This window comes from Condylura cristata, unplaced genomic scaffold (assembly GCF_000260355.1).
Source record: "Condylura cristata isolate star-nosed mole 26May11 unplaced genomic scaffold, ConCri1.0 scaffold00007, whole genome shotgun sequence".
NCBI classification, from domain to species: Eukaryota; Metazoa; Chordata; class Mammalia; order Eulipotyphla; family Talpidae; genus Condylura; species Condylura cristata.
In genome coordinates this window covers 28,495,661-28,506,017 of record NW_004567108.1, presented here as the reverse complement: position 1 = coordinate 28,506,017, position 10,357 = coordinate 28,495,661, and the positions used below count along the sequence as shown (strand labels likewise).

Here is a 10,357-nt window from a genome sequence, read left to right as displayed (position 1 = left end):
AATAGTATAGAGCTAAAAAAGGAGTTCAATAGCAATGGAAAACAAATAGATGAACAGGCTGTATCTTTTTGCAGCTCAAGGAAGAAAATAAAAGGGAAAATTTGACAGCTGTTTGACCATCCTTAAGTCTTCACATCAGTTTTCCTCACATATAGCCAGCTCAGCTATAAACCCAGGTACAGACACATTGAGACAAATGACAGTTAAAAGGAGAGATCATATAACTACTCAATACACTAAATTCAAGCTCTAGGATTATAAGTGTGTTTAAGTCTGATTTTTTCAGTCACCTAAAGCTCTCTGAAGACACATGGTGATCCACGTTCAAAAATCACTTAGTTTTATTTTGTTGAATAGAATCACATACCCACCACAGTACATTTTCAATTATGAGATGGCTCAGAAAGTGTGTACGAATTCAGAGAATGTTGAGATCCTCTGCTTTGCAGTACTAAGAATTTAATCTCTCATGTGAAAGAATAAAATCTATCCAGTAAAGTTCCAATTATAGATTTCATAATGAATTCTACTTATTGCTTCCTGGACCTATCAATTCCATTAATAGATGATAATGGATGAGTATCTCTTCTGAATCATAACTCAAGAAGAAATGTCAGGATTTCACCAATGATATTTATATCAGAAACAATAAAACAATGAGTCCATTCTACTTGAATGCATTGGTTACTTATGCATAGCAATTGGAATTCTTGGGAAAACACCAAAGATAATAAAAATGCATACACATATTAAGATAAATTATAAGCTTTTCATTTCACACAATTCAATGAGATAGGCGGTAGAACAGAACTCTGATTTTTATAGTATAATGGAAAGAAGGCAAAGTAGGAATATACAAACTGTCGAATAAAATTCCATACTCATACAAAGCTAACGCTATATGGGCTCTTACTTAATTTGACATAAACATATTTTTAAAAACTGAACAATGAATCCTTTATACTGACCAAGAGAAATTCCTATTATCCAATATTAAAGTAGTATTATTGGCCTAATTTAGGCTACTTAAGTATTATTTGGAATCACTTTACAATATATACATATATATTAAATTGCGTTATATATCCTAAAACCAACAGTGTTGGTGACAATCTATCTTAATTAGAAAATATTATTTGATTTACAAAGTATAAACCCTTTTGCACTTAAAAGATATTATTTGGTTTACACAGCATAAACCCTTTTGCACTTAAAGAACACAATTACCTGGTATAAAGACAAAATGTTTAAATATATCATTAATTCTAACCATCATTGTCTTAACCTTTGCTTTGAAAGGCAATAAATAAATAAAGGTAAAAAAACCAAACCAAAAATTATTTAAACTAATGAGCAGTTGTAAGTTCACAGCATACTTAGGGAGAATTCGAATTCAATAACAGTACATGTTATTCCATGCAGTAAAAAATTCTATCCCTTCTATATTATGTTCAGTAAGAATGATTAAAAATCCCCGATGAGGGTTTTTTTTCCAAATACAAAATGTGAAAACTTTAACATACAAGTGCAAGTCATACTTTTCTATAATCTTATTATGAGATACTTATTTTAATAATGCTGATATAAATCAAGATATATTTAGAATTCTTGAGCTATCACTTGACAACATTGACAATTCACTTCAACCCAAAAAGTTTTATCTAATTTAGTCACTTACTACTTAGTCTTGTTTAAAATATCAGCTCTTTTCAGAATATTTAATCTATACCAAAAGGCAGGAATAGGCTGTATTGAGATCACACAAATGAATTCTTACCTAAGTAATTCCAAAAGAAGTTTCCAAAATTTCTTAGAATTTTCTATTCAAATTACTTGAATTAATGACATATAAAGTAAAAATTTAATATATCTAAATTCTCAACATTAAAAATTTAAAACAAGTCCCATTTAAAATGGGTTTAAATAATACCTGTAGTTTTGTTTATAGTGAGAAAGGCACTGACTTTTGAAAGTGACCAAAAAAAGTGTTGCAATTTGGCAGAAATCACCTAATATAAAATCTTAAGTAATCTCACACATAGGCAACACAAATAAATTGCTTGCTCTGATGAACTTTTAAAACATATTTTAATCTCATTCCAAAAAAGATCTCTAGATACAAATACAATTCATCTAATCACATTTAACATACATTCAGCAACTTAAAATATTATAAGGAACCAATATTTTCATCTTTTATAATCTCAATATATTATATATCTTATATATAATATATACATACAATACATACAGATAATCAGCAGGATTACAAAGAAATGTTTTAAAAGTTTGATCAATATTGATAAATATTTTTTAGACTATCTTTAGGATCATAGAATAAAATAAAATATGTGATGTCTAAACCTAACAGCAAGATTGCAAATGTTCATATGACCAATCATTTTGAAAGATACCTCAAATTGGATAGATTTTAAAACGATACCCTTGCCACTCTCAAGCAGCAATACTTGTAGATATTAAGCACATACATCTCCATTATATTTAAAATTACTGCACAGCTTTCTCTACTGTAATATACAGTAGTTATTTCTCTCTTTCTGTTGGATTTGTTGTTTGAAGAGTGACTAATCTATTACCAACAGAAGTGACTTTATTTCCTTCCTCTCCCCTAAAGCATGGCTCAGTTTGAAGATTGTTTGATAGGAAGCCACTAAGAATAACAGTACCTCAAGACCATTAAGAGCAATCAATCAATAAACTGGAGTCATATGAGAGTTTCAAAGACTGCTGGAGGTTTTTGTAAACCAAGGTAACCAGAAGTATTACCACTGCAAATAACCCTCTCACATCAGTTAATACAAGGAGTTAATATTCCAATGCCACAGTACTTAACAACCTATGTAATTTTAATATTATATCATTAATTCACCCTGAGAATACAGAGGAAGCATTTAAAATAAGATATTCTGATATGTATTTTATTTTCCTTTGTATTTGCTTTCTTCTGGTTTTTGTCCGTCCTTCAAGGGCACACATATTTGAATTCAAAATATGACTTGAATATCCTGTTTTATTAACTGAGGTTCACGCCACAGTCAGATACTGGTGATAGAAAAGCCCAAAAAGGCTTGTGGAAAAAAGACAAGCAGCAATCCACCAGGTCAAAAAAGACAGAAGTCCTCGAAAAAGCAGAGGAGTGAAAATGTTTTTTAAGCTGCTCAGAGCCACTGTTATCTGAGTAACAGTTACCTTCATCTTCCCATCAGGAGATGGTAATTCAGAGTAAACAGAATGGGAGGGCAGACTATTATCCACTGGCAAAGTAGAGCTATATTCTGGATAAATTCCCCAAGAATGATTACCTAGAAAATCCAAGACACAAATGAAACTTGAAAAGTAATTCCAAAGCTTCTTACTAAGTATACATGTATTTAAACATATATGAGACATATTCTTTAACTTGTATTTGAAATCAAGAACAAGTTTAGTGACACAACAAATTTTATTTAAAAGAAAGATAAAATAATTATATTTCTATACAGCTGGTAAAAAACTTCACTTAACTAGACTAGACTACAATCTGGCATCATCATTAAAAGTTCATATAAAAGCTGAAAGTCTAATTTATTTTTTAATTAACTGCACTAAAATCTGCTAAAATAATAAAAACAATTTTCCTTGTATAACACATGAATCAACTACCTCTACTAGAGTGACAGACTCAATAACTTCTTAGAAATCTTTTCTATCTCTAGAATATCAGAATAAATTTCTTTCGCAGAAATTATCTATGATTTCCATGTGAGAGACTATTAATAGCTTCAAGAATTTTTTTTACCATATGCAGGATATGATTCATATAATTTACAACTGAGCTTCTCCTTTATGTTCCATAGACTCCTAAAGGGCATTATACTTATCATCGACTTTATGGTATCTACTAAGCCCACCCAATAATGCTTTTAGCTTCTTTGAGCTTCCATGAACTTTCACACTGGCAAATTGCCTGACCTATGCAAAGGGAAATGATCAGTACAACAATGGGTCATTTTTAAATAAGACCACACAAGAATCTAATAGCTTAGTGAAAAGACTTACAGGTGAACTTTGTTCTTGCACTGAGAAATCTTTACTGTTTCAACAGTAAGTTATCTAAGGTAGAACTCACCAAAGGATTCTATAATTCACATATGTGTATAAGTACCCTGTAATAATTTATATGTTTGACAACAATACAATTTTAATCATATCACAAAATAAGAACAGTGTTCACCTGTTAAACAGTAAATTTGGGACTTAATTTTAAGTAAACAATTCATATAAGTAAAGCATATGCTATAAAATCATATGGCTTTGAATTTTTAAAATCAAGCTGATGAATCAACTTTACAGCTAAGTTTCCCACATTTCTTATTACAAGCTCTAAAAGTGAGATCATTTTAAGAAATATGTTTCTTTGTAGATGACAAAGCATGTTGCAAATTGTATGTAGAAAGTAAACCAATATGCTACCCAGCTGCAGGGGCATGCTTACCTAGAGTTTTCAAAAGCAGAGTGGTGTGAAGCAGCATGACCAGGGGTGCCACATACTGCAGGGCAATGACACAAAGATAATAAAAGACTCGAGCCACCTGCAACCAACAGCACTCTTAAGTGTCTAATATAGCTGACATGCGATTAAGCGATCAGAACATTAAATCTCTACTTTGCATGAGTATATTTAACTTAGGTAAAATTATAGACTATCAAAACTCCCAACAAAGAAACAGACTCAAAAACAGGATACCCAACAAAATTTTTATAAAAAAGACAGGTCTCTTTCACTATAACAGATGCCATTTTCCTTCTCTGGAATATCCATATGTCAAATATTTGCATTTCATGTCAAATACTTGGAATACTGTTAAAAGGAATACAATTAGTGACGAAAACTATTTTTTTCTCTTTGTTAAGTCATAATAGCTAGATATTACATTGTAATAACTTTCAAATCAAATAAGGAGTCCAAGATGGCAAATTTAGGCATACTTCAGCAATGCATAATCCAACTGTATGATACTTCAAACACACTTAAGCCTGGAAGAAGACATGAAACCATTTCTTCACACCAAAATGAGACCAAAGTTTGTGTTACCTTTTAGCTTACGATTATCCTATTTATTTAAAATAAGACTACTGTGGGATAAAATTACTATTAAAGGAAATACAAAACAGTATTTTCTAGTTTCTATTCTGATCCCAGTAAAAAACTTACCATTTTCTGTAGCTCAACCGTACTTATTCGCCCTGCTTCTTTCTTCATTTGATCCACACATTTCTGGGCTAAGTTTAAGTAAGCTTGTAGATGATTACGCATCATGGCCAAGCGCAATGCACACAGCAGGATTATTAACCAGAGTCGCAGAGTATCGAATGTAGCTTCTGTCATTCTACAGATCAAAAATTGACAAGGTACTCTCAGAGACCAATCTGCTAACATTCTAATAAAATGTTTTAATGCTGACCATTTAAGATGTTGCTACTCTCTTATAGATACTTGCAAAATAGAACCAAATAATTAAGTCCATCACGAAAGAAAGTATTATAGTTAACAGCTATAAGGAGAAAAAAAGAAGAACATTGGGATCCTTTCCTTTATCTACCCATTTATTGGAAAAGAAGTTATATAATGAAAAGCCTCAACAGATGCAGAAAAAGCATTCAACAATATCCAACAACCATCTCTGATTAAAAACTCCAAGAAATAGGAATAGACCCAAAATCTGTATACGACAAACCTACAGCCAATATCATATTCAATAGTGAAAAAGTGAATACATTTCCAGTAAGATCAGTAACAAGACAGGTATGTCCATCATCCCTGCCGTTATTCAACATATTTTTCTAGCTGAAGCAATTAGGCAAGAAAAAGACATAAAAGGAGTCCCAATTGGAAAAGAACTGAAATTTTTATGATTTAGAGGTGATATGCTAATATTGTGGAGAAACCAAATAATTCTACAAAAAGCTTCTAGAATGAATGCAGTCAAGTGGCAGGATACAAAAATCAACACACAAAAATCAGTAGCACTTTTATAATGTTTAAACAATGTGATGAGAAGAAATGGTAATAAGGAATACAATTCCATTTTCAATCATGTCTAAAAGAATGAAACAGCTGGAAATAAGTTTAACAAAAGAGGTGAAAGGAATTATACAAGGAAAATCATACAACTTTGTTAAATGAAATAAAAGACACAAAGAAATGGAAAGATATCCCATACACATGGATTAGAAGAATTACCATCATTAAAATGGCCACATTATCCAAAGCAATTTACAGATTTAATGTAATACCTATCAAAACACCAGTGACTTTTTATAAAGAAACAGAACAATCATCAAGTTAATATGAAACGATAAAAAGTATTGAATAGCTAAAATAATCTTGAGAGAAAAGAAGAAAAATGGAGGCATTACACTTCTTTACTTCAAATGTTATCACACTGCAATAGTTATCAAAACAGTATGATACAGAAGAGACCTATGGAACAGAAATGAAAGCCCAGAGATAAATCCCTATAAAAATGGATAGTTAATCACTGACAATGCAGTTACGGCTATACAATGAATAAAAAAATTTTCAATCTATGGTGTTGTGAAACATGAATCGCCATATACAAGAAAATAAAACAAGACCCATATTTAACTCTATACACAAAAATTAATTAAAAATGAATTAAAGATGTTGACATAAGAACCAAAATCATAAAGTACCCCAGAGAAAAACAAGCTGACAGACACACTATAGGATATTTACCACAAATATATATTTGAAGACTCAACCCCAACAGCAAGGGAAACAAAAGTAAGAGTAAACAAGTGGGAAAAAGCTTTTCAAGGTCAAAAGAAACCATCACAAAAAACAAGAAGGCAGCCTACAGAATGGCAAAAAATATTTGCAAACCATTTATCTGACCAGGTAGGGGTTAATCTCCGAAATTTACAAAGTACTTCAACAACCCAACAACAGAGAAATGACCCAATTAAGAAATGAGCACAGGGGAGCCCTCCTTGGTGGCACAACGGGCTAAAGCACCACACTATGAAGATCTCTGAAGCCAATGCAGCACTAGTTTGATCCCCGGCCAGGGAACTAACCCACATGGCACCACAGACCTCTCCTGACCTGCCTGCTGCTCCCCTCAGCAGTGTATTTCAGTAGATTTGTCTGTTCTTTTCCCCACTCACTCTCCGGTGAATCCTCTCACCCACCACACTTTGGGCCTGTACCTCAGTTATGTAAGCATAAGTAAATAAATCTTTAAAAAAAAAAATGAGTAAAGGATTTCAAGACACTCTTTAAAGACAATATTCAGATGGCCTAAGCCATATGAATCTGTCAAATTATTTTTTTCTTGTGTTGACCAAAAAAAAAAAAAAAAAAAAAAACAAAAAACTTCAAGGAACAATAATTTTTTAAGGTCATTGCTCATCACTTACTGTATTCCAAGACAAATTTGTACCAAGACCGAGAAGTATTAAGAAATGAAATGTGCAATGTGGAATAAATGACTATTCAAAGTTTTCTATTTTAATTCTGATGAGGCAAAGCACTGAAAGGAATATTTATTAAATACTTACTTCCAGCTGGTTGCATTACATGTGTACTTTCCTTTAATTCCAATGATAACTTTTTTTTTTTTTAAAGATTTATTTATTTATTCGTACAGAACTGGGGTACAGGCCAGAGATACGGAGGGTGAGAGGATTCACCAGAGACAGAGTGGGAAGCAGAACAGGCAGATCTACGAAGTACACTGCTGAGGGGAGCAGCGGGCGGGTCAGGAGAGGTCTGCCGCGCCATGTGGTCACCTCCAGGGCAGGCTGGGATCGAACTCATGCGGAAGTGGCTTTAGTTTCTCAGTGCTGTGCTTTAACCTGCTGAGCCACCAGGGAGGGCCCCAATGATAACTTTTGAGGTAGATACTATTATCTTCATTTTCCAGATGGGGAAACAAAGGTTCAGTGAAGTTAAATAATTTCCCTCAGGTGACAGTGTTAGTGAGAAACAGAACTGGGGCTTGAACCTGTTTTGTCTGAACTGTTCCATTCCTCTAGCATAGTTCCCCAGGATAAAGAGTTAACATATCAAATATAGTTATTACCACCTTTGATAAACTGGTTTTTTACTCTTTTATTAAAACAGTTGTGTAATTTGGGAAATATGAACTAATATTAGATAATAATGTTAAGGCATTGTTTTTAATTTTGTTAAGTGTGACAAATTATTATGTATAAAACTGGTATTTTTGAAGGGGACATATTTAAGAACTTTGGGATAAAAACCTCATCTCTAATTTATTTGAAAAACTTCATCAAAAAGCAAAAAAAAAAAGGATAAAGCAAATGTGGAAAATGTTAATAACTCACAGAAGCTGCCCTATAATATTACTTTATGTTGTATTACTTCATTCCCCCCCTCATAATTTTCGCAACTGAAAAAAACTAAGAATTACAAGTATCTGAAATATAGGTACATCAACAACAGAAAAATGTCAGATAATTGCTGATAGTAACTTACATATTTACAAGGTAATTTAGTACAGGGTAATAAATATTAACATTTATTAAAGAAGATCACAAAAAGTGATAAAAGTTATAGACTTTTATAACACATCTTTAAGAGTCTATTAATGTTTTTTAAATGGTATTCAATATTGTCATTAAAAAACTTAACTATTCAGCCCTTCCTCGTGGCACAGTGGGTTAGAGCGCAGCACTGTTAAGCTGGTTGTGGCCACTTCAGTTTGAGTTCGATACCCTGCCCGGAGGTGATCCACATGGCGTGGCAGAACTCTCCTAACCCACCCGTTGCTTCCCTCAGCAGTGTACTTCGTCAATCTGCCTATTCTACTCCCCACTCTGTCTCTGGTGAATTTTCTCCGCCCCTGCACCTCTGGCCTGCCCCCCAGTTTTATATGCATAAATAAAATCTTAAAACAAACTATTCATGTAACAATTCAAAAAGTCTGGATTATGAAATTAGACCTCCAATACCCATACTTACAATGGAATACTTTCTTTACCCAATGGTGGGTTCATAATGTAGTCTTTGGTGATTGGCTTTACCCAGAGCAGAACCATAAATAAAGGTGCCAAGAAATTGATATGAAGTAATGTTCTGAAAGTAGGTAAGAAATAAACATAAAAATTCAGGAAAAAAAAATATTAATATACTACAGAAATTCACTTATGAAATGAAGGGAGGCACTTATTTTTCAGCATTCTATATTAAGGTACTACTGATACTATAATTTTATATTTATCATTTCACATTGAGAACACTGAGATCCAGCTAAGTTAAATGACTTGCTCATGGCAGTAATACAGGTTAGAGGTAGAGTTAGCTCTAAAATCTAAATTGTTCACTTCATTCCAATATTCTTTAATAATCCTATTCTGCTTCACTGATTTAAAACACATGTACTTAAATGATTCTCAAACTTTATAGTTAATGAGTCCTACTAATTTTCAGTGTAGAGGAGCTATATTTTGACACATTTCTGGGCAGCTGAAACAAAATACTACTTACAAGAAGGAACTAGTGACTGGTAAAGTCTGTAATAGAGGGTATATGGCTCTACTCAACAACTTTTAACTTCACTATGTAATAATGATTAATAATCATGCATAATATCTTAATTACAATGCTAAAATCACAATATACACACATTTTTGTCCCTTAAGTATTATGACCATACCTGAAATTATTTATCATTTACAAATCAAGGAAATTTACATTATTCATGGCAAGACAATATATCTAACACAGCAAAAGGTTTCAGATCTGAACTATAACTTCATTGTTGACTGCTATCCCAAGTTTGTGTCATATAGAAACAGAGGATCATTAAAGATTTTCCTTATTTTAGAAAAAGACAAGTATATCTGACTATTTTTTTTTGCCATGCACAACATTACAAACTGTGATGAAGAACTAAACTTAAGTAGTTTAATACACACTCTAAAGCATCACCACAGGGAAATGCTAGTGTTCTAACGGGGTTGGTTCAGGAGACCATGAACAGATGACAGAGAAAGGTGGGACTCTGATTCTAACCACTGGCATTAAAACAAGTTCTAGTGCTCGGTCATGGGGGTGAAGAGAATGCTGCTCTTTGTGCCAGTCATGCAATTCTCACAACAGAACTAGCCAGACCAAACCCATATAACAAGCAGAGTGCCAAGACCAAAAGAAAACGGGTTGAGCGGGGGAAGGTTGTACAATAAACTGAAAATAACATATTCCAAATTTCCAAACAGAAAAATCTTTAACAAAAAAAAAAAAAAAAAAAACAGAAAAACAATTCTCTAAAGCATCTAGAAGGAAAGGAAGTTGTGCCAACATGTTGGG

At 32.7% G+C, this 10,357-nt stretch overlaps 1 protein-coding gene across 5 annotated transcripts in view; it reads right to left on the bottom strand.

Annotated features, from left to right (window-relative positions):
• Positions 1 to 2,071: 2,071 nt before the first annotated feature.
• Positions 2,072 to 10,357, bottom strand: part of TMEM161B (transmembrane protein 161B) — a 66,033-nt gene continuing 57,747 nt past the window's right edge. For 4 of the 5 annotated variants that reach the window (XM_012721694.1, XM_012721692.1, XM_012721695.1 and 1 more), the window contains 4 exons: positions 9,011 to 9,124; positions 5,216 to 5,390; positions 4,496 to 4,592; positions 2,283 to 3,323 (listed from right to left, as the gene is read on the bottom strand). In XM_012721694.1, the coding sequence (XP_012577148.1) occupies positions 3,046 to 3,323; positions 4,496 to 4,592; positions 5,216 to 5,390; positions 9,011 to 9,124 (664 nt within the window). In that variant the 3' untranslated portion in view covers positions 2,283 to 3,045. Of the gene's footprint in view, positions 3,324 to 4,495; positions 4,593 to 5,215; positions 5,391 to 9,010; positions 9,125 to 10,357 lie in introns of all 5 variants that reach the window. The other variant, XM_004678151.2, reaches the window with a different exon arrangement.